General features: G+C 44.8%; 1 protein-coding gene across 2 annotated transcripts; it reads left to right on the top strand.

Annotated features, from left to right (window-relative positions):
* Positions 1-9,039: 9,039 nt before the first annotated feature.
* Positions 9,040-22,269, top strand: tmem200a (transmembrane protein 200A). 2 transcript variants are annotated; one of them, XM_063222575.1, is made up of 4 exons: positions 9,040-9,630; positions 19,518-19,881; positions 20,080-21,286; positions 21,662-22,269. In XM_063222575.1, the coding sequence occupies exons 2-4, from the start codon at positions 19,568-19,570 to the stop codon at positions 21,896-21,898; spliced, it is 1,758 nt and encodes a 585-aa protein (XP_063078645.1). In that variant the 5' UTR covers positions 9,040-9,630; positions 19,518-19,567; the 3' UTR covers positions 21,899-22,269. The 2 variants fall into 2 exon arrangements, 1 of the variants encoding a protein (XP_063078645.1); XR_010038889.1 differs by lacking the exons at positions 9,040-9,630; positions 19,518-19,881 and having other exon boundaries at positions 20,059-21,286; positions 21,662-22,115; positions 22,209-22,267.
* Positions 22,270-24,959: the final 2,690 nt, after the last annotated feature.

The following is a 24,959-nucleotide window of genomic DNA, read 5'->3' on the forward strand; positions in this document are numbered from 1 at the left end:
CACTGCAAATACTGTTATTACTTTAGTTTACAGTGTTTAACTAAAATGTTCAAGGTAAACAACTTTACTATAGAAAGTTACAGTAACTTACCGTTAATTACGATTATTGTTACTGTATTAATTGTTCCTTTACATTTTACCAGAATTTGTGTTGTCATCCGTCACTGACTGTGTATGTGCACACCAACATTGTTAAATTAGCCTTCTGCAGGCCTACGCTGTATTTTCCTACATTCTCCCACAAACATTGTATGTTGCTTTGGTAAGTCACTTTGAATAAAAGTGTCTTCCCTCCTCAATGTAACCAGTGTGTGGGATAATGACCCTTGCCTACAAAAACTTGAACCTTGACCCTTGCCTACAAAACCATCGCAGGAACGAACCCAGTTTATCTGAAGCCTTATGTTGCTGGAAGAGAAATGCACTCCGCCAGCACAAGCTGTCTGGCTCTGCCACCTGCTCGCTCTAGGTACTAAGACTGCTCTCTGTTGTTCCTCAGTGGTGGAACGGTCTCCCAGAGGCAGCAAGACCAAATAGACACGAGCACAAAGGCGAGCGACGGAAGTAATTGACTTTGTATTGAGTCGCGCGACAAAAGCGATTCTGGAGACTAGAGACGATTCGCGCGATGAGAGCGACAGTTTGAAGTTGAAATTCTTTCAACTTTCTATGACGCGGTTCGGCGACCAGCCGCGACAGCCAATGGGTGTATAGAGGTCAGTGACCACAGCCAATGGGAATGTTTGAATACTTTGCCTTCTGCCTGTACGGACATACTGAAGTCTCTTCAATCGCTCGTATCGCTTGCTGCTGCACTCTGTCGCTGGAATCGCATCGCGCCTGGTCTATTCGTGCGGTAAGCAAATCTCTCTCAGCCTTCAAGAAGCAAGTAAAGACTCTCCTCTTTTGAGACTATCTACACCACTGACTTATATACACTAATGTTTGAGCTTCCCTAGTCCCAGGCCAGACTGTTGACACAATGTGTATGTATGTGCACTCTTCAAAAAAACCCTAACTAACCCTTTGCATCTGAACTTGTTGTTCTGTATATTTCCTGTGCACTTTGTATTTGCTAGTGATGTTGGCTATGATAATGTCCTCGATTGTAAGTCGCTTTGGTTATAAAGTGTCTGCCAAATGCAATGCAATGTAATGCACACACACACACACACACACACACACACACACACACACACACACACACACACACACACACACACACACACACACACACACACACACACACACACACACACACTGGTTGATGTCATTCGCCTCAAACACAATTCTCTGGGGCATGCTAATTATGAGACTTAATCTGTCTATAATGGCCCTATACACACACACACACACACACACACACACACACACACACACACACACACACACACACACACACACACACACACACACACACACACACACACACACACACACACACACACACACACATTTATTTTCCTTTCCCTTTCCTGTATCTGTCTGTCTGTCTGTCTCTCTCTCTCCCACATTTCTGTCTCTCTCCTAATCTTCCTTTTCTTTCTCTCTTCATCCTTCAGATGCCTTCTCAATGTTTCTCTTTCTCTCCCCCCCCCCCTCTCTCTCTCTCTCATTACTGGCATAATCCTTTCCTCATATTGTTTTGGCCTATTGGACTGCACATAATTACAGTAATCTCTCTCTCTCTCTCTCTCTCTCGCTCTCTCTCTCTCTCTCTCTCTCTCTCTCTCTCTCTCTCTCTCTCTCTCTCTCTCTCTATCTCTCTCTCTCTCTCTACTCTCTCTCTCTCTCTCTCTCTCTCTCTCTCTCTCTCTCTCTCTCTCTCTCTCTCTCGTTGTTTCACAACATTCTTCCATTCTTGTGATGACTCCTACGCAGGAAGAAGGAAGGAAGAATTCCTGAGCTTGGGGGCGCACTGTGGTGCATCGCGCTAAGGCCGCCACATTAGTGCCCTGTTCCATTCTCCACACTGTGCACTGTGTACTGTGATACAGTGCACTTTCCAACCTCACGTAACGGCAAAATTTGAGGTTAGAGTGCTGGTCCAATTCATGTTCTGCCAGATACACTTAATGGAAATGACGGTTGTCTTGTATCATCAGAGTTTACCAACCGCCAATGTACAATTCATCACGGAAGACACTGTTCGTCATGTTGACTTTTTTTGTTACCCCCTTGTCTCTTATACACATGGCGATTGTCTTTGGAATCAAAACTATGCTGTTATTACAGAGAGTCGGCAGTTCGACAGATCTGACACTACGTAACAAACATGGCGGCCGTTGAGTGCGAAAAGTCTAGCCTACAGTAACTCCACACTTCAAAAATGGCCGGTTTGAGGGCGTTATGCGGGTGGTTTACAGTACACTTAACCGCCGCGATTAGAATTGGAACGCCCTGTTCTGTCCTACGTAATCCCTTTGTCTAATATTTTATTTTTGATAACAGTGTTTCTGATTTGTTATGTGACTATCCCTGTGTGGGGGTGGGGGGGATGGGGAAATAATCGAAAAGGACTTGGAGGCTGTTCAAACAAAAAAAACAGAGAAAATGTGTTTGAGTGTCCTTTGAAATAAAAAGATTTAACAAAAAAACAAAACAAAAAAGGAACGCGCTGTGTACCCAACTTCAGTGCGGAGAGGGCGGTAAGTACGGAGATTGGAACAGGGAAATGGTCTTGCATGGTAGTGTGATGAAGCGGTCTGCACACTGTGTATTAACTCGAAAAATACTTTATTTCATTTTAACATATGGCAACGTTTCGATCCAACAGAGGGATCTTCCTCCCTCTGATGGATCGAAACGTTGCCATATGTTAAAATGATATTAAGTATTTTTGGAGTTAATACACAGTGTGCAGACCGCTTCATCACACTACCTACTACTTTTTGTCTGGCTCCTGGACAACTAGGCCTACTTGTGGATGTGCGCACCCTACCTCCAAACACAAATGGTCTTCCGTGCCCATGGGGACCCGGGTTCGAGGTCCTTTGCCAGCCCTGCCCCTGTTGTCTCCCCCACTCTGTTCCTGTCATGCTCTGGACTGTCCTATGTGTTCCCAGTAGGGATGCAAACGATTAATCGATTAATGCTTTTTAATTGATCAATGCATTAATCGATTAAAAAGCATTAATCGCAATAAATCGACAATTCAACTGACAAGAGACCCAGGTAAAATGGGCATGTGAAGAGTGTGTGTGAAGAGGGGTGTGAATAAGGGGAATATTTAAATCACCTTTGGATTAAAGAATTGAAATAGAATTAAATTAAATGTGGTATTTTATCTCAATTTTTTATTAAAAATTTTAGATTTAGTAGGGTTTTTTTCGAGAAACATTGAGATTACGGGGGGAAAACGTTGCTTATCACTTAATCGTATGTCGATCGATAAGGCTATCAACTAATGATTAATGAATTAATCGATAATTTGCATCCCTAGTTCCCGGTGTTTGTAAACACAATGTTATGAGGAGGGGCAAGACACTGACACTGGCAGCCAACCATGTGAGCTAATTGTTTGACCGACAGCGGTTTACAACAATCAGAGATTGAGTTGTGCACAGATAGGTTCACGCAGTCAGGTTAAAACTAGAAATACACTCAGAGAGTGCAGACCTCTGCCAAGGAAGCTGTTTGATAGAGCATTTGACTATGTTACACCCTATTTTTTTCAAGTCTTTCTGCCTTTTTTGTGGAGTTAGAAACTCAAATGTCACAATTCACCCTATCCTGCAATGGTGAAGAACCTTTAAAAAGGTCCTGGTTCCGGATCTTGATCCGGATCACCATAAAAATCGAATCACTTTGGTTCTCTTGGTCATTTCAAACAACTTCACTAAGTTTCATCCAAATCCGTTCCTGACTTTTTGAGTTATCCTGCTGACAAACAAACAAACAAACAGACAGACAGACAAACAGACAGACAAACACTTATTTATTTAGACGGCTTAGGGCAGTCATGGGTAAGCAGTTAGGGTGTCAGACTTGTAGACCAAATGTTGCCGGTTCGACTCCCGACCCGCCAGGTTGGTGGGGGGAGTAATTAACCAGTGCTCTTCCCCCATCCTCCTCCATGACTGAGGTACCCTAATCATGGTACCGTCCCATCGCACTGCTCCCTAGAGGCGCCATTGAGGGCTGCCCCCTTGCACGGGTGAGGCATTAATGCAATTTCGTTGTGTGTAGTGTTCACTTATGTGCTGTGAAGTGCTGTGGCACAATGGCAATGGGAATTGGAGTTTCCCAGTTGGGCTTTCACTTCACTTTCATTTATCCAAAGCGATTATTTATCAGGGTATTAGTTACAGTCCCTAGAGCAATGTGGGGTTTGGTGCCTTCCTCAAGGGCACTTTAGCCATGGATGGAGATGCAGAGAGAGGTCATGTGGGATTTGAGCCTACAACACCCAGTTTGAAAGATCAACTCCCTACCCACAGGCCAGGTGATCGCCACTCCGGCTGTAATCAGGTGTGAAACGGAATAATGCTTCAAAGTTTTACGATACGATACGATTAGACTTAATTGTCAGTTTTCACTGAAATTCATTATGCGTCCCTGAGCAACACTCGTTTAAGACAGGACATACACATAACATCACATCACAAGACTATAGTGCAACTGACAAAAAAAAAACAGAGGACACAGGTCTATATACAGACATTAAGCCACTACCTTGTCGGAGTCTAGAATGAACACAACACCTCTCTCATATCCAGCTGCCTCTAGCCTATCCTCCTACTGCTCATTCTCTGTTCTGACACTTGTAAATAGCACACCGCACCTCTGATACATACTGCAGTACAGCAAGTCTCAGTTCTCTCATTGGTGAAGACACTCACACACACACACACACACCTCTCATCCCTCTGTTGCTACTGTATCTTCCCCCCTGGTTCTAGCTTCTTATACAAACACATCAACTCTATCTGTAACTATCATAACACTCTTATCCCTCTGGTTGTTACGGTCAAAAATGACCGTTTTGAAACTTCATTCTTAAATAACTTTTAAATAACTATTTAAATAACTATATTTTAAATAACTTAAATAACTATTTTTCATCATACACAAATGACACTTCATGATATCCTCCAGCTAACCTATTCAAATGGTCAAAATGAAATATAATGACATTCCTAAAGAATTGTGGAAGATACACCAACTTGATACATTCATGGTGTTTCGGTCAAAAATGACCGAACCATTAATTTACATCTCCCAAAGTTATATACAGTTATATTACATTCACTTTACTCTAATATTCTTTTTTGTTAGGCTTTTCAGAAAACAACCATATGTGCCACATTAGTATAAATGTTCATGGGGCGCCTAATTCCGAAATTCACCAATGAGAGCAGAAAGACAGTATTTGCTCCGGTAGCGTAGGTCGCTCTTGGTGTACACACAGCAGATCATGTTTTTAATTTCACTACCTCTGCCCTCCTCTCCTTCTGAAAGCACACATTACCTCTCCGAATCCGAAACTACTGTCTTTCTGCTCTCATTGGAGAAAACACTTACTCACACGCAGGAACCTCTAAATCCCTCCATTTCTACCTTTTCCTTCTGTGTCTACCTTCCTATCTTCCTCTCAGTGCATATCATGTCTTTCATTTCACTGCATACGTCCTCCTCTAGTTTCTTTTTCTTTCTTGTTTTTTGGAGGGGGGTATTGCCTTTATTTGACAGGATAGTGAAGGTAGTGACAGGAAGTGAGTAGGCAGAGGGAGATGGGGAAGGGTCGGCAAAGGACCTGGGAGTCAAACCCGGGTCGGCCTCATAGCAAACGAGTGCCCTACCATTTGCGCCACGGTAGGGCCGCTTCTCTAGTTTCTAAGAGCACACATTACCTCGCAGATACAGCACTACTCTGTCTCTATCCTCACTGTCTCCATCCTTTAAAACACTGACACCAGTCTCATCACTAAGTGTCTATCTTCTGATTCTGCTTCTACCTCCCCATCTTGTTATACCTGTATCATGTACACATCATCTCTTTCAGTATCATGGCACTGCCCCTCTGTCCTCCCCTCGCCTCTCCTTTGTGTTAACTCCCAGCGTGCGTCTCTGCCACCTGTGAAGAATGCTAAAAAGGCCAGGCAGGTTTCTAAGAGCCCCACTCAGCCGCAATGAGGCTTTGAATAAAAGGGACCACATTTTAATTCTGTCAGCCATCACGCATCGCCTTTGTGTGTGTGTGTGTGTGTGTGTGTGTGTGTGTGTGTGTGTGTGTGTGTGTGTGTGCGCGTGTGCGTGCACATGCGCATTATACCCTGATATGGTGTGTGGATGCATTATGCTCAATCCTGAGAGAGAGAGTGTGTGTGTGTGTGTGTGAGGGTGCATGTTCGATCCTGTAGGCTACTTTAATTGTGTGTGTGTGTGTGTGTGCGTGTGTGTGTGCAAGCACGTGTTCTGCTGGTCTGCATATTAAGTAGCCAACTGGTCATTCGTTCATCTTTAGATTTATTACAATATATTTATAATATATTCTTGCATTTATATTTATATTTATAATATATTCTTGCATTTTTGCAGCAACTGGGAAGATGAGATCTCTGTATTCAGACTGGAGGGGTGTGTGAGTTGCACGTGTGTGTGTGCCTGCGTGCGTGCGTGCGTGCGTGCCTGCGTGCGTGCGTGCATGCGTGTGTGTTTGTGCATGTGTTTGTTCAATGCATATGGATTAAGCTTTGGAATCGAAAAGGATATGAGCATTGGAATGCGTTGGCGCTTCTTGTGGACATGCTGCAAGTGTGGCAATGACACGGGGGATAAAGAATATCCTTGGCCAGGGCCTCTAACAGCACATTTTGGGCCCTATGTACAATCAGCTCCAATGGACCCCGCCCCCAGCCATAAATCTACATAAATGTATATGTGTATGTATATGTGTATAGAAATTTATATGTATATAAATGTATATGTATATGTGAATGTGTGTGGGCCCCCTAAATCCATTGGGCCCTGGTGACTTAGTCACACTTTAACGCCCCCTGTATGACACCCCTGGCCTCAGCTGTCTTAAAGTATGCATTTTATACATGCAAAGTATGCATTTTACATTGCCTTGTCATTTACAAGTTCTTTGTGTGTCTATTCTGAGTTCCACCAATCCACCAATCACAGATCACTGCAAACACAACACGAAAAAAAAACACGCAACACAAGGGCAGTCTGATGGTACTATCTGCTCTCTCTCTCTGTCTCTGTCTCTGTCTCTGTGTCTCTCTCTCTCTCTTTCTCTCTGCCTATATACTGCTGAGTTCTTGGGTCTTGTAAGCCATGATCAGAAATGCCCAACAAGCTTAAAACTCATTGAGTGCCAGCCATTTTCAAATTCAGACCGGGTGTTGCCATAAAAAAATTGAGTTCTATGTCCATGTGAACAACAAACATACCAGATCAACGTGGTAGGCCCCACCCCCCATAAAACAACACAATTGACTCCATATCAAGTCTTTGGCACTGTGCCATACATTCTGAAAAGACTCGTTTTCAAGTCCATGGCACTTAAAGAGCTACGAGTGTTTGTATCTGTTGAATTCTTGTTTCATGCACAAGTCTGTGGGCCAGGGAGTGATTGTGGTTAACCTACAGGCACACACACTCTAGCTCATTAAACAAGATCTGAAGTGGAGAAAGTCCTTCAGTACATTTGAGCCCAAAGGGAAGAGCAAGGAGAGAAAAGGGAGGCTTTTTAAAAAACTTGAGATATAACCCTTTGAACCAAGCTCTGAGCTTAATCTTCAAAAATGTGAATGTATTATACAAGAGTTTTAACACAATGTCCTTCTCATCTTTGCGTTTAATAATCTTCTATTTTCAGTACAAAATCTTCTTCTTTTAACTTTTGATATAAGTCATATGAAATGTGTAGGGTCTATGTGTATGATAGGATTAGGTCAGGACAGAGTCACAATTCCTGGATTATAGCCTAGGCCTACTGTATGTTATAGTGTGTTGACTGGCGTGTCACATACAGTGATGGATGAGCTGCTCCATTTCCGCTCATATTATATTTCTTTGGGGACTTGACATATATGGCCTGAACCTTCCCCTCTGTTGGCTAGGTCTCCTCCAAATTGGAAAACCTGAAAATAAATTCTGGATTTTGAAAAAAAAAAAAAATCCTCTTGATCCCGGTCTTGTCAATCAGAATTTTAATAATCCCAGGATATTGCTAACAAGAAGCAGAGGGCTGGAAGATCAAGGACTGACAGACGTTTTCCTTGTCAGAGGAAGCAGACTATATTTCTTCATGGTCAATTTAATGTGTAGGCCGAGGACAAGGCTGTGGGTCTGCCTGACACGTTGCCCAGAAGTTGTAGAAATCCAATCTGTTCTTAAACTGCTTATTTATTGTACCGGTCAAGGGTTCATCTTCTGGTGACGTTATGGAAAATTGGTAGGCCTATTTGGTATTGGCGCATTGAGGGAGTGCTGAAGTAAGATATGGGTTAGAATAGCATAAACACAGGAAGTTACAAGAATTTTGACAGCTGCACATGGTTACAGTGCATGTTCTATGGTTACAGTGTAGCCTTTAACTCTCTCGTTGCCATGGCATCGTTTTCAATCATGCCTACAGTGCTCCGGCGTTTTTTTCCTCCTGGCTTTGTTTTTATTGTTAACCAAAAAAAACATGATTGTAGAAACACATTACCATATGTATGCGTATTCTGTAGGCTACAGTCCATCTCGTTGTGGTGCACATTAATTACTTGTTTGCAATGCTAATACATTCAGTCTGACTAAATTAGTCTTTCTAACATTTTTCAGTTGACGCACCAACCATGTGCTTTTCAGTGTCTTGTCCTGACCACTGTGGCATTGTACTGCCGCGCGCACGTATTTGCTTAACCTTGTATAAATGATGTGCAAACACACATTTGCATCGGCATGCTTTTTTTCTTACGTTTTCTGTCTCATTGTGCGTCACTTATAGTGGTGCGTCACGTGGGGCAACAGAGGCAGCTTCAACTCTCGTTGTTTGAACAGCTGCTCAGCTGAGGACAGACAGCGAGACCACGGAGAGCGGAGAGGAGAGGAGAGGAGAGCGCATCGCTCCTTGGTGAGTGGCGAGTGTGTGACGACGGAATTAAACTTCACCTGTTCGAAAAGATTATCCGTGGCCACCAATGGAGACTTTTGTTGGATGCTATTTTGACTCGTGCGCAACGGCTGCGTAAAACAGTGACGTGTTACCAACATTACTTTAAACGATTGAAAACGCGACTCCTGCTGTGGATAAATCAGCGTATGAGTGGTTGACTTTTACACACGAAGAGAACTTATCGGATATTAAATGTTTTTGACCCAAAAAAACTGGATATTTGGAAGCTGAGCCAGATAGAATATTTACTATTCCTTGCGCGTCGAAGCCATGGGGTACCACGGGCGTCGATGTGGCCATCTCTGGCGCGCGTCTCTGAGATGGAAGAGGCAGTGCCACTGCGAAGGAATGGAAGTTTAATGTTTCCACAATTGTGCTTTCGACATACATTCAGTAGGATATACATGTAATCTTGTTCGCTGAAGCGTCTTTGGAATCTAAAACATGGCTTGCACCCAAAACGTCACTGTGCTATGACAGGGTAAAGAAAACCACCAGTAGCATTTGATTTGGTAAGTGAATAATATTCAACATATAACTACAGTGCCCTGTCTTGCACTAAGCAACCATTTAAACAAAAATATGTAAAATATTGACACCATTTAGTGATGTTGGTTTTGTGTTCAACGCGAACATGTTATCGGCAACCTAAGTGTTTGACATGGAATTTCAAGGTCTACAAAATGTCATTCATTGTAGCATGTAAATTAAATGTCCAAGTCTCTCAAGCACTTGGACGTGCAACATTAAAACTTGCTTTAATGGGAATAGGCAACCCACCGCGGCTGCCAAAAGCTACTCTCGGTGACGTGGGTAATGACTGCCGCTCCAAATAGTGGATTCCCGGAATGCATTGTACGCCTTCCACCCACGCGGAGCGCACAAATGGCCCGGCAGCATCGACACAGTCGCAGACCCCTTGCGCCATACAAGCTTTACCTTTCCAAGCCTGACTCAGAGGTGAACAGCCCTGCGATGGCTTTTCAACCATTTGGTTTGTGTGTGTGTGCCACAAAGCTTTTTTTTTTTAATGCATCCTCATTGATGGCACTAGTCCTCTAATAGACTCTGAAACGTCATTTTAGTCACTTTGGCATTGGTATGGGGGAGAGAAGTTCTGAGTTTCCGCTTTGTATCACAGTAATACTTTCGGGTTTGAACTAGGCTACTGTAACTCCGTAGAAGACCTCTATAATACCACACACCACAAACAATATCAATTTCACAAGATATAAAACCAAGTTTAGCTGTCACCGTTTCTGAATAACCCCTCTGAATAACTAAGCCTACATGTGTCATCATTGACTCACTCACAATTAGCTATGTGTTATCAGAATAGTGTTTGCTATTCTATTTTATAGCTATTATTGAAATATGGTTTTGGTTGTTTGACTTAAAATGTATACATGTCCAAGCTCTTTCTATTTAAATTGACCAGGGGCAGTCTTTGTAAAAGCAAACCCACTTGCCAGAGTTGTACATACAGTTCTGGAAAATGTTGGAATGGAAACAGGAAAGAGGAGCTGAGGTTTGAGGATTGAGATTTAAAACTCATTCAACTGGACTTCAACACCAGTTCATAACATACAATATTTTCCCTACAACATTTCCCCTCGGCATGAGAAGGGAGGAGCCCTCTCCTTCACACTCTCAATACGAGGAAAAACATCTGGAAAAAGAGGACTCAAGGCAAGCCAACAAAAAAATGAGATAGGAAACCTTTCCCCCCTAAACCGAGAAGGCTTAGTTCCTCAGAGTTAATTGAACAGTTGGAAGTTGAAAGCACCTTTTAGCTGACTGACTGGCTGACTGGCTGGCTGACAGTCTCCCCTCCTACAGCCGTGTGCTTCTGAGGTAAATCCAACATCAAATGGGTGATACACCCACACCTTTCCCCTGCTGAACAGGGCTGGACTGGCCATCTGGCATAGCGGGCATTTCCTGGTGGGCCCTGCAACCTTGTGGGGCCCCTATTTTCAGAAATGTTTAAAAACAAAAATTTCATTTCTGAAAATAGGGGCCCACAAGGGTGCAGGGCCCACCTTGTGATTTAGTTCTTTAGCGCCGCTAATTATGAGGGGCCCCTCTAAGCCAAAAGTGCCCGAGCCCTATTTCTCCACCATGAGGGGCCCCTCTAAGCTAAAAGTGCCCGGGCCCTATTTCTCCCCCATTGAGGGGCCCCTCTAAGCCAAAAGTGCCCGAGCCCCTATTTCTCCCCCCAGTCCAGCCCTGCAGGAGAAGACACACATGCTGTGAGCGGAGCACCCCAAAACCTTTCCCATCGACCCGGCCGGCCGTAAGCCTCCTCCACAGGTCGATCAAAAAGCTGAAAGGCAATAGGGAAAGCACCTGAAAGCACCTTTTCCCAGACTGGTTTAGGACAGAAGAAAGAAAAAAGATGTCAGCAGGCTGTGTAGGATTTCCATCATCGCATCTTGGTTAATAGTGTGAGAAGGGTGGATACAGTATTTTGCTTTGTACAATTTATGTGGTTTTGAAATGAGGCTGTCAGTGAAATACTTCCTGTGACCGGAAGATCATTGACCAAACAACACTGGCATTTTCAAACGCACACCCTATAGGTCTTGCACTTGAATGGTGTTATAGCTTAGTATATCATAGGCCCCTACGCACATTTGTGTCTTTAATTGAACTGTCAGCCTGTCTCCATTGTAATTATGGAGTAGCGACCCCCCCTGACATCTCCACAGCGGTAAGCCAGGAATCATTTGAATGCTCACAGTTATTCCCCATCACACTTGATGTGATTTGTGGCTCAGCTCAGCTCAGCTGTGTAGAGGAGACATCTATATGTGAGACGCCATGCTGTGTGTGTGACTGTGTGTGTGCGCACGACAGTGTGTGTGTGTGTCATGAGGAAAGATAAAGGGTGGCAGAGTTAATTATTGACATAAAGGACACACACACACACACACACACACACACACACACACACACACACACACACACACACACACACACACACACACACACACACACACACACACACACACCTTAGGATGCACAGAGATGCACCAGGCAGCACAGGCACAGGCATGTATACATTCACTGCCTTCATTCAACAACACAATGCTGAGTATTAATGTCCCTGTTCGATTTTGGTAGTTGGTATTAATTTCGTGGAGTATTGGATCCACATGGTGAAGCCATGTATGTTCAAAACCGGTGTTAAATTCAACTCTCGTGGTGTTTAGGCCTATTCAACAAAGAGTTGCATTAAGACTAAATTGATATGGACCAGCTACTCTCAGAACAATGTTAAATTAAGACACTGGACTGTATTTTTATTATAACCTTATAATGTCACCAAAAGTGTAAAGGCGTTGTCTTAATCTGTTACTCAAGGCTCTTGGTAACGTCATATCAATGTTATGATGTAGTTAACTATTTTCAGTAAATACCCCATCGGCACAAAGAGGCTAGGTATACTGTGTACAGTTATTGCATATACGTAAATGGTAAATCAACAACTGAGAGCATTTCAATACTGGTGCAACTGAAAACAATCCACCTCCCTCTATACTATGACACTCCCAGTCTAACTAGTTGAGACTGCATAACCATACGCCATCGGACACCTTAAGAGACAGAGGAGGTATGACGAACACCGAACATGCTCCCAAATTTATTATGTTGACAAGAGCAAGGCAACGTTGCAACCACAAGGTCTTTGTCAACTCTTCGTAAGGCCTTGCTCTTGTCAATTTGATAAATTGAGGAGCATAAATAGTGCTGTGTACCTCTTCTGTTTTCTAGAGAGACAAAGACCACCCACAGTCAAAACAGAGCATATAGTACATGCTGTCGTTGAATGTCTTCCTCGAGTCAGACACTGTTGTGTGCCTGTGCACAGACCCTGCGTCATTTATTGAGAAGATTTTCCTGACCAGGGCTATGCTCTCTTCAGTCATTGACATGCGTTTAAGGCAAGCATTACATTTGTGTGTGTGTGTGTGTATGTGTGTGTGTGTGTGTGTGTGTGTGTGTGTGTGTGTGTGTGTGTGTGTGTGTGTGTGTGTGTGTGTGTGTGTGTGTGTGTGTGTGTGTGTGTGTGTGTGTGTGTGATGGAAAAGCAGCTGGGCAATCCGCTGTGCGATGAACCAGTGAGAGGCAGAACAATCATCCCTGCTGAAACAGGCAGCAAAGCAGCAAACCCCGTCTTGTTTAACGCAAAATGTTTTCACAGCTAAATCTGGACACAATTTTGTTCTTGTTTTTCGAGCTGGAGGGGGTCCTATTATGTAAATCTGATGTAGGGATCACATGCCTGAAACAAACGTCACTTGAATGCTTTAAAAGAAAAAAGGGGGCAAGAAATGTACGTCTTAAAGATGAATAGAATGCTGCCTGCCGGCAAATGTGTCTGTTCAATCAACTGTGTAGCACTGATTAGAAACTCATGTCTGAGGGCTTACTGAAGAACAGCAGCAGCAGCACATTTGACTCTTTCTTTTACCTCAGACGTGTAAAAGTTTAATCTTTTTCCCGACACGTTTCGACAATGTAGCTTCCGTCTTCATCAGAGGGTCACTGAAACATGTCAGGTTAAAGATAAAACTTTTACGTTTCTGAAGTAAAAGAAAGACTCAAATGATGAGTTATACATTTAGACATTATGGATGTTGTAGCCTACATGTAACCGCAGCAGCAGTTAAAATGCCCCTTTACTTGTGTTCCAGGGACTTACAGTCTCAATTACTGTCACGGTGGGATGAACTTCTGATTTTCACTGTCTGACTTTTATCTCATTATGAACAGATGGTCTGGATTCAGTCTACTTCCTTTCTCATACTTACTTTACTCATGTAGGTGCACAGACAGGTGGTGAATAAAATTAATGAAGATGTCATTGTTTGTTTACTACTGTCTATTTGTTACAGTTGTTATAAGAGGCAGTGGTCGCCATATTAGTAGTAGTAGTAGTAGAATATGGGTGGCTGGCCAGGGGGGTATTCCAAAGAAAGGACTCACTATTTGCACGCCCTTTCGGCCCGGGGTTGTACTTACGTCATTTGGTAATCAAACATTTCAAATAAGTGATTGGGGTTAGGGTTAGGTTAGGGTTAGGGTTAGGGTTGGTTGTCATGGAGACGAACCAAGTGACATAAGCCATAAGCACAACCCGGGGCCGAAAGGGCATGAAACTAGTGAGTCCCATTCCAAGAACAAGGTTAAAGGGACACTCCACCCATTTGCATTAGGCTTTCCATTGCTAGACACCCAGTCATTCTTTTGAATGGCCGTGCAACACTCTCTCAATTCCCCCTGAGACAGGAGAAATCTGTATTCACCTCTTAACACTTCCTCCTACAATGATGTTAAAAAACATAATTTTGCATCATTGTAGGAGGAAGTGTAAGAGAGGTGGATTTCTGTTGAGACTACAAGCCTTCTCCCCACCCTTTAACCCCGCCATTAGGGGGTTGGACCTAATGCGCTAACAGACCTATCACAGATCAGTGTGCCAGTGCTTTTGAAATCACTGGCATTGAGGATCCAGTAATGTTGCCTTTACGATCTCGGGACCTCTCGAGACAGCTGACGACACTGCTCATGTGACAACCGAGTTCTGGACTTAGGCGCATGAACGCCATTGATCCCGGAACAATCGGGATTCATGCGTGTTTTGTTTTGGTTCTCTTTTCTTTTTTTCACCTCAACTTGAGCCTCCACACCCACGACATATCATTTTAGCTTAAGTAGGCTAAATCAAACAGTCAGAGACCAGCAGCACTGACATATGTACATCTGCAATTGAATTACATCAACTGGTGTTGTTGATAGTGATTACAAGATGATATTTTAGCATTTATGATACTGTTTCAGGCACGTGCAGAGCATAGTTGCCCACGGTGCCCGAGCAACGGCCCTTTTGCCCACATTGGCTGATATTGCCCTTCCAAGGGAGGGGAAAATAATTTGGCAATTATAATTTCATATTTCAATATCATTTGATTTCTTTATAATTCATAATTTTGATTGAAGTTTTGTACAATAAAGACTTAAGTCAGTCATACAAATTCATCAGACCCGTCGAGAATGGGCACGAGCGATGTGAGGTAGGCCTAGTTCCAGGCCTACGCAACAACTCCGGTGGGGAGGGGCACGCGGCAGGCGCTTGAGCGCCTATAAGAGACACGAAAGATTTTGAAGATGCCTGGGTGTCGGCTATGAGCCCTACACACAGTCTACATATTAGGGTACAAAATATGCTCACAATCAACCTCTCTATTATCAACAATGTTGAGTTTAGAACTTTTAGTTATCATACATCTGACAGCCAGCCAGCGCCACGTTTAGGTAGCAAAAAAAAAACAAAAAAAACCCGACAGCCAGCTGTAGATATGCCTCGGAAAAATAGGCTAAGATTTCATGTTTCAACTGATTTGCTTTGCAATTCGTATTTTTGATTGAAGCTTCCTAAATTAAGTTTTCAAATTCAGATTCACCTGCACCTCGAGAGATAGGCAAAGGGAGGGGCAGCATGCGCGTTGGGGGGGCACGCGCAGCTCTACAGGGAGGGGGGAGCAAGCATGCATGCGATGCATGCGACCAGGGCAGAGACGCAAAATATGTCGAAGATGTCGTTGGAGTAGAACGACTGCCCTGGCGGCCTGAGGTGAGCTGGAAACATAGCAGACTACACAGTATTACACTAGGCCTACATGACCACAATTAATTAAAGCCGATGTCGAGTTTAGGACTTTAATCTGACAGCCGGTGTGCCACGTTCAGATATTGGGGAAAAACGACAGCCAGCTAGCTTGCAGTCATTGTCAACGTTTTACATGGCTCAGGTTGTTTTGTGGAAGGCTAACTCAACTAAGAAACGTGCAGATGACATGTCGTTTTATCAAGCAAGAGAGGACTTAAGGGGGTAGGCTAGCTAAAGGAAGCACATCTCTGCAGAGTTGGCTGCGAAAAAAAAAATGAACAGGTGCAGGTGAGGCAGAGAATCTTTTTCAGGATTGTAGAGGTTTGATCTTGGTGAGACCGCTTGGAAAGTGCTTTTTATTACCCTGATATATTCTCCGACCCAAAGATACTGTTTCCACTGTCAATGTCCCCATGTAATTGAAATAAATCCACTCCACATGATAACTGGCGTTTACTGTTCTTCTCAAGACATAGGCCTACAAAATGTGCATGAACTAACTAAAATATCTGTAATGAAAATAAAAGGTTATAAAGTATGCGAGAAGCTCGGGGCTTCAGAGCAACAGATAAGAACTGGTCGCTCCCACGCCACGGTTCTTTGCGATCTGAATGAAAGCCGGCTCGTCAATTCTTAAAGCGACAGTACACATTTTTAATATAGGCTACAAAAGACCCAACAAATGACCTAAACCTGTGAATTCTTATTGTTTTAGCTTTTCTATATAATATTCATCATTTTAATCATGGAATATGCATATTAACGAAATTTCAAATTCAAATGAAATGATCTTTTAACCATTTTTAAACTATTTCTATTTATTATAACTTAAAGTCTACTTTGGCTGCTACAAGGATTATGAATATGACAGTGGGTTAATTGATTAAGCATCTTCATATTTAGCCTATTAATTTACTCATCATTTCATTTCATTTAAGATGAGGATGACTCAGAGCCACAGACCTCTGCACATAGGGCAGGTAGGCATAAGACTGGTCATCTCTGTGACTGATAAGTTAGGCCTACAGGTTTAAAAACTATCAAGGCTTTTCATCATAATTTCATTTAATTTAGGGGCAGCCACATACCACACATGAGGAAATGTGGATCAGGAGACATTTAGGGCAGGTGGGCATAAGGCTGATCATCTCTGATATGATTAATAGGTAGGCCTACATGTTTAAAAACTAGCATGTTATATCATATGGTACGCATTCAAGATACTATACAATAAAATAATATTAATAATTATGACAATAATATACTACTTCTACTACTACTACTAAAAATAATAATACCCATGGTGCAGTTTCCTAAACATTTCTGAAGGCCGCTCATTGTTGATGGGTTTTTTTTTGTTTGTTTTTTTGGGGTGGGGGGGGTTGCCCTTTCTTCAGGTTAGAGCCACTGCCCTTTGAAATTCCTGTGCACGTCCCTGTACTGTTTACATGCTAGTTCCATGCATGGGCGCCATGTTTTCTGCCTTTACACCTGGCTAGATTAACCGACAGGAAGTGGTAAACCTTCCAATAGTTAGCCCCCACATGTGTCACATAGTTAAGAAAATGAGGTCTCCAGGCTGTTCTATTTTTTCGATTAACCACTACCTCAAGGTTAACTTAACTTGGTTTACTACTGAACCAGCTTTGTGCCCTTTGCTGCCGATGGGATCAGTAGAGTTAAAGGGACACTGTGTGAGATTTTTAGTTGTTTATTTCCAGAATTCATGCTGCCCAATCCCTAATGTTATCTTTTCAATGAATACTTACCACCACCATCAAATTCTAAGTATTCATTATGACTGGAAAAAATACACGTTTCATACATGAAATGGGGGATGTTCTCCATGGTCAGCCATGTTGAATTTCCAGAAATAGCCATTTTAAGCTGCAAAAATGACTGTACTTGGGCCATACTAGAAAATATTTGTTTATTACTTCGTAAAATTTCATTTAAAGATCAAATTTGGCAATAAGCAGCCCAGTTTTAATGAGCAGCATAGTTGCAGTACCTTTTTTGACTATTTCCTGCACAGTGTCCTTTTAAGTAAACTTCAAGAGTTTATTTGCCATGTCAACAAGGTTTATAGGATTTTTTGTAGCATATCCCCCAACATAAAAAAACAAAAAAAAACAAATCAAATACAAGCAATGGACAAGACACACAGCTGCAAAGCACATAGGCTACAATAAATATAACTATGGGTAGACACAAACCGTAAACAGAGAGGTTCCCAGCAGACATTGCACAGCAGTTGAATTACAGATCATGCTGAGATAATAAAGTGCATTAAGTATTAAGTGCATAGAGAGTGGGAAATTATGGTAGGTTATTATGTCTGATAGTCAGTGGGTATGTGCTGTTCTTAAATCTGGATGCAGATGCTGTGATGCTTCTATATCTCTTGCCTGAAGGGAGGTTAATTCAAGCCCAATTAAGCAGTTCCCAAACTTTTTCCCCTGCGCACCCCCTTGTACATTTCAATGTGGTTCACAAAACCCCCTAAGGGAATGTGCTGGTGTGCTGATGGCCACTTAAGTATGGTTTCACTGCAAAAAACATCGCAAATTATGCAAAGTCATTTGGGGAATCCTCATTTCCAATATAACTGATGTGTCTTCAAGCATACAATTCACCAAACATTTAAAAAACTACTTCAATTGGGCAATGCCATTGCCCAATTCAGTTCGTGCACCCCCTTGTAGCAGGCCACGCAAACCCAGGGGTGCACGCACCCCAGCTTGGGAAACCCTGCCCTAACCATTACACCATAGCTGCCCCACTGCTTCCATTGATGCACATCACTGTTTTTTCACTCGGTAACACTTTAGAATAACTACCTATTCACATTTTCATAAACACTTTATAAATAATGAACTAATTATCAACAAAATGTTTACAAATGGGCAAGAAATACTATGTCAACACAGCAGACACAGCGCAGTCGCATCGGTCCTGAAAGTTTCTCCTCCAAAGACCAGAAGGCATGAAACCACATAAAACTCACACAGTAGAAGTTGATTCCCACTCCACTGTGCAGTCGTAGTTTGGTTATTAGTCATTTACAAACATTTGTAAATACTTTGTTAAATGTTAATTACTATTACATTTTAATAATGTGTTTATGAAGCTTTTTGGGGTAGTTATTCTAAGTCAGTGTTTCCCAACCAGGGGTACGTGTAACATTAGGGGTACGTGAGCACCCTGCAGGGGGTACTTGGAAAAATGAAAACATGTATTGAAACATAGTCACATTGGGATATAAAGCACGAGTCAGGGGGTAGTCGTGGGCTTAGGGGGTACTTAAAGTGATACTGTCCCATTTTTGGAAATAAGCTTATTTTACACCTTCCCTTGAGATAAATAATAGGGTTTTATCGTTCTCCTGTACTTTCAACCGCTCTCTGGCTATGGCAGTGCAAATTTTACCTCCATGCTAGCAGTTAACATTGAGTCCTATGAGACCAGCTCGCGGCTAACTAGTCTCATAGGACTCACTGTTAACTGTTAGCTTGGAGGTAAAATGTGCACTGCCATAACTAGACAACGGTTGGAAGTACAGGAGAAAGGTAAGAGCCTATTATTTAACTCAAGGGGAGGTGTAAAATAAGCTTATTTCCAAAAATGGGACAGTATCACTTTAAGACAAAAAAGGTTGGGAAACACTGTTGTAAGGGTTACCGTTCATTCTCATTTATGTGTGTTTGTTGTTTGTGTTCTCAGCCGTTGTCGTGGTGTGGTGGTGGGGGCTGAGGCGAGGCGGCGGGAGGACGATGATCACCGGAGGCGTGGCCGCCCTGGCCGCGCTGAAGCGCCAGGACTCTGCGCGCTCGGCGCGCTCGCAGCACCACCTGCCCGTGCAGACACAGCAGCCGCCGGGCTCCGCCGAGAAGAAGAGGGCCAAGCGGAAGCCGCGCGCCGACGTGGTGGTGGTGCGCGGCAAGCTCCGCCTCTACTCCGCCTCCGGGTTCTTCCTGCTGCTCGGCCTGCTGGTGCTGATGGCGGGCATCGCCATGGCGGTGTTGGGATACTGGCCTCACAAGGACGGTGGCGGTGGCAACGGTAACCTAGGACGGCAACAGGGGATGTCCATGACAACGGGCGTCACCACACTCCCCACCACCAGCGACGGCGGCAGCAGCAGCAGCACCGGCAACGTTGTCCGGGGCAACGTCAGCACGTCAAAGTCGCGGGGGAGTTCAAGATCATCGTCGTCATCGTCGGAGGGGGAGGGGGTGGGGCACGGGGAAAGGGAAGAGTCGTCGCCGTCAGTGGCCCCCATGAGCGTTCTCGGAGCGTTCCTGGAGCGGCACCTGCACTCGGAGAAGATGAAGATGCTGGGCCCCTTCACCATGGGCATCGGCATCTTCATCTTCATCTGCGCCAACGCCATCCTGCACGAGAACCGCGACCGCGAGACCAAGATCATACACATGCGCGACATGTACTCCACCGTCATCGACATACACAGCCTGCGCGCCAAGGAGCACAAGCTCGTCAACGGCCGCTCGCTGTCGTCGCTGTCGTCCGCGGCGGCGGTGTACGCGTCGGGAGCTCTGTACCACGCGGACCACGACGCGTCCAGGACGTACAACCATCACCTGGACAACCAGTACGCCTCGCGGCTGGCCGCCAACACGCTGCTGTCGCTGTCGGGCTTCGGCAACGACGTGCGGCTCTCGCGGCGCGCCAGCTCGGCCGAGGAGGAGGAGGGGCTGCTGGGGGAGGCCAAGGGCCTGGCGTCCAGCTACCGAGAACGTTCCGGATCCGTCTTCGGCCTGCACGCCGCCGAGGCTGGCATCGGCGGTGGCGGAGGGCGACCGTGGGACGACCATCGCAGCTTGAAGTCCAAGTGCCAGGCGGGCTCCATCGTCTCGTCGTCCATTAGCGCCTTCACGTTGCCCGTCATCAAGCTCAACAACTGCGTGATCGACGACGAGCCTGACATCGAGAGCATCGCCGAGGAGGACCCTCGGGAGTCGGGCCAGGCGCGGTCCGGCTACGGTTACGGGTCACGGCTGCTGCACGGCGGCCGACACGGCGGCCGAGAGCCCTCCATGGAGTCGATCGCCTCGCTCGCCGTGCCCGCGGTGTCGGTCGACCTCGCCAAGGCCTACAAGCCGCCGCCGCCGGTGCCGCCGCCGCCTATTGTCACCCTGCTCCGCAGCAACTCCGCCAGCGAGTCCCCTTTGCCCCCCTACTGCTCCTCGCCGTCGTCCACCGGCTCGCTGTCCCCCATGTCCACCGGTGGCGGCGGCGGGGGCGGTAGCGGTGCCAGCGGCCGCTTCCTGTCCCCCGGGGCCGCCCGGCGCTCGGACTACTTTGGCTCCAACAGCTCCATCCACATGCTGTCGGCGCACTCCAAGTCCCTGGACCTGGAGCCCCGTGGCGGCGGGGGAGGGGCCAGCGCGCGGGCACGGGCCCTCACGGTGCAGCCGCCGGAGCAGAGGAAGCACCCCAGCTGGCCACGGCTCGACCGCAGCAACAGCAAGGTAACTGCAGAGATTCTTTAAGTGTAGAGATATGCCAACATAATAGGTTTCTATGGGCACCTAACGCGTCAGGTTCCGGTCTGCCTAAAGGGCCGTGTCATAATGCTCCTACAATGAATAGAACAGTCCTTAGGTCTGCCTAGGTCTGCCTAAGGGGGGCCATAATAGAACCAGGAAACAATGGGCCAATGGAACCTCTCTCTCTCTACTCTCTCTGGTAACAGTGAGCTATATATGATTATTTTATGTGTAAATAAATATGTGTGTTATGTATTGTGGGCAATGTCTTTATGTATGTATGTGTGTATGCTACTTGACACCTTAATTTCCCCATGGGATCAATAAACGATACTCTACTCTACTCTACTCTACAAGGGAGGCTACATGAGGCTGGAGGACAAGGAGGATCCCATGGACCGGCTGCTGGTGCCCCCTGCTGGTGCGGGGGCCTCCTCCTCCTCTGGTGCTGGCGGCAGCGCAGGCAAGAGGGACTACACCAAGAAGGAGAAGCTGCTGATGATCTCGCGCTCGCACAACAACCTCAGCTTCGAGCAGCACGACGAGTTCATGAGCAGCTCGCTCAAGAGGGGCAACTCAGAGACCAGGTTTTGAAGAGGGGCAACTCAGAGACCAGGTTTTGACCGTCAATAGGGGCAACTCAGAGACCAGGTTTTGAAGAGGGGCAACTCAGAGACCAGGTTTTGACCGTCAAGAGGGGCAACTCAGAGACCAGGTTTTGAAGAGGGGCAACTCAGAGACCAGGTTTTGAAGAGGGGCAACTCAGAGACCAGGTTTTGAAGAGGGGCAACTCAGAGACCAGGTTTTGACTGTCAAGAACTCAGAGACCAGGTTTTGACTGTCAAGAACTCAGAGACCAGGTTTTGACTGTCAAGAACTCAGAGACCAGGTTTTGACTGTCAAGGTCAAGATGGGCAACTCAGAGACCAGGTTTTGACTGACTGACTGGCGTGCCCATTCACGCAGGTGCCATTACATAGAGTAGTTGTGCAGTATACACACACACACACCCGCATTCACACACACACACACACACACACACACACACACACACACACACACACACACACACACACACACACACACACACACACACACACACACACACACACACACACTTTTTTGAACACAATGATTCCAGGAGAAAAGGTTTTGCCATTACATAGTTGTGTAGTATACACATGTGCACGCACACACACACACACACACACACACACACACACACACACACACACACACACAGACACAGACACAGACACACACACACACACACACACACGCACACACGCACGCACACACTGCTTTGAACACAATGATTCCAGGGTAAAAGGTTTTGGAAAGTGTTGAATCACAATGGTGCCATTACACATCTTTGTGTATACACACAGCTTTGAATATGACGTGTTCATGAGTAACGCCCTGACACCTCAAAATGACCATTTGAGAATTTTGAGATTTTTTTATGTTCACACCGGTGCCATAACATAAATATGTAGACACTCGCATGCACGCACACAGACAGACAGACACACAGCAATGGTGGAATTTTCCACCAGCAATTAACCAAATGCCGGAACAATGCGAGTGAGCATAAGATTTGAACATTAAAATATCAGCTATTAAGAGGATGAAGAGTTTTCAGTAGCCGATAAAAGTAATTTCCCACTACACACACACACACACACACACACACACTCACACACACACACACACACACACACACACACACACACACACACACACACACACACACATACACACACACACACACACACACACACACGCATTCAACCTGTCTATGTTGTTTGTGATAGGAAAAATTCTACTGCAATACAAAGTGATTGCTTTTTAGGAGTTTTATGCTAACATGGTCTTGCAGTGCACCTTGGCGTTGTGGCATTGGTGAAACATGTTGAAATTTACTCTGACCTGGATCCTACAAAAACAGTTAGCAACTTGGTTTGTTGTCAACATAGGTATGAAGACTAGATGCTGTGTTTAGCCTTTTGATGTAGCCTAGCTCAATCCTGGGCACTGTCGTCTTGGTCCGGTATCCGATGTTTTTCATAGATGTTACCGCTACCTATCGGAAAATGTGCCAGTCGCCTTGTCATCCAATGATGGCAGCGTTATACCAGCTAAACATGGCGCTAATCGGACATGAGCCATTTTTCCAATAAAAAAAGATTGCAACCAACTAGTTTGCTAACGTAGTTCGCAATGACAATGTCGATAAGTTCATCCCTGCTCAGGTAGCCTGTTGCGCCGGAATGCATGCCATTCCACCAGTGGCACGCTGTAATAGTCATTAAAAAGTTAATTACCATAGTAGCCTACTACACTATTATGACGTAACACAGAGCCTTTAGTAAGGCACTACGACCTGGCCATTGCTGCCATCCTGGTAACAGCAAATTTATAACACCGTGTTTTAAGAGTTTTGATGAGTAAACAAACAAGCGCTTAGAGTCAAGAGCGCTTTGAAACCATGCAGGAAGAAAATTGCTGGGAACATACCTTACTATTAATTATTGATATTATTGATTGAATTATTTATATTGATTATTGAAAGCAGCAGAGAGAAGCAACATTAAGCTGTTTTTAGCATTACAATAATGTTTATAAGATCTTTTCCACAACAGGGTAAATAAAACCTCTCCAACACAGTTTATGATCCTTTATTAGACCATGTGTTTGCAGGGGTCATTTGGTAAATAATATACAGAAAACCATTGCCTTACATGCTACAATAGCCTTTTGATAATATTTGTATACCTGTATTACCTATGTTGTATGAACATGACAGCAGTTTTTTCCCTCCAAGCCCAAATGCCTCTAGTTAAGCCTTGTGTACACCAAGCGCGACCTACGCTACCTGGGCGGCGGAAGTCATTATTTCTCTATGGAGGGAAGGCGAATAAAGCTCCCAGATCGAATTTGCCAGGAGCGAAGTGAACTGAGCGACCAGAGCGAATTTTAACGATTAAAGTCAAGCAATTTTTATGGTAATGAGATATGACGCGGTTCGGCGAAAACCAATTGTAACGTTAATTTCTCAGAATGTCCCAGGCTGTCAAGTCAGAGCTGTTACGTGATTAGCTAAATCAAATATATCGATGGTGCGTCCAGGGCGAATAAAGCAAATTCATGGCAAAACTTCTCCAACCACCTCAGCTACCTGGGTAGCGTAGGCCGCGCTTGGTGTACACAAGGCATTATGCTTCTCTGCAACCACAACAGCAGGCTGCTAGCCTGATAAACCAGCCTAAATGTGAGACCGGAGTAATTTAGTCTGGCCCCGATGAACGATACCTCCGAAGATTGTTGATGAGAACAACCTGTTGTTTTTTCAAACCGTGCCGGCACTCTGACCAATCGGTGATCTTTTCCGTTGATGTGCTTTCCCAACGGTGTTGCGAGGTTCGTCGTCACTCCCTCAAAACCCCGCCTGCTTTGATTCAAAACAAATCGCTGCGTTGTGATTGGTTTTGCCTGACTCAGGGCACAGCGTTCAAACGTTCTCAGATCCGAGGCCAGACCCACTCACTAGCTGAAAAACTTTGGCGTCCAGCGGGTGGCACTGGTTTACCAGGCTAGCAGGCTAGCAGGCTGCAGTAAAATATCTAGAATCTACAGTATAATAGTAATGTGTGAC

This window comes from Engraulis encrasicolus, chromosome 18 (genome assembly GCF_034702125.1).
Source record: "Engraulis encrasicolus isolate BLACKSEA-1 chromosome 18, IST_EnEncr_1.0, whole genome shotgun sequence".
NCBI lineage: Eukaryota > Metazoa > Chordata > Actinopteri > Clupeiformes > Engraulidae > Engraulis > Engraulis encrasicolus.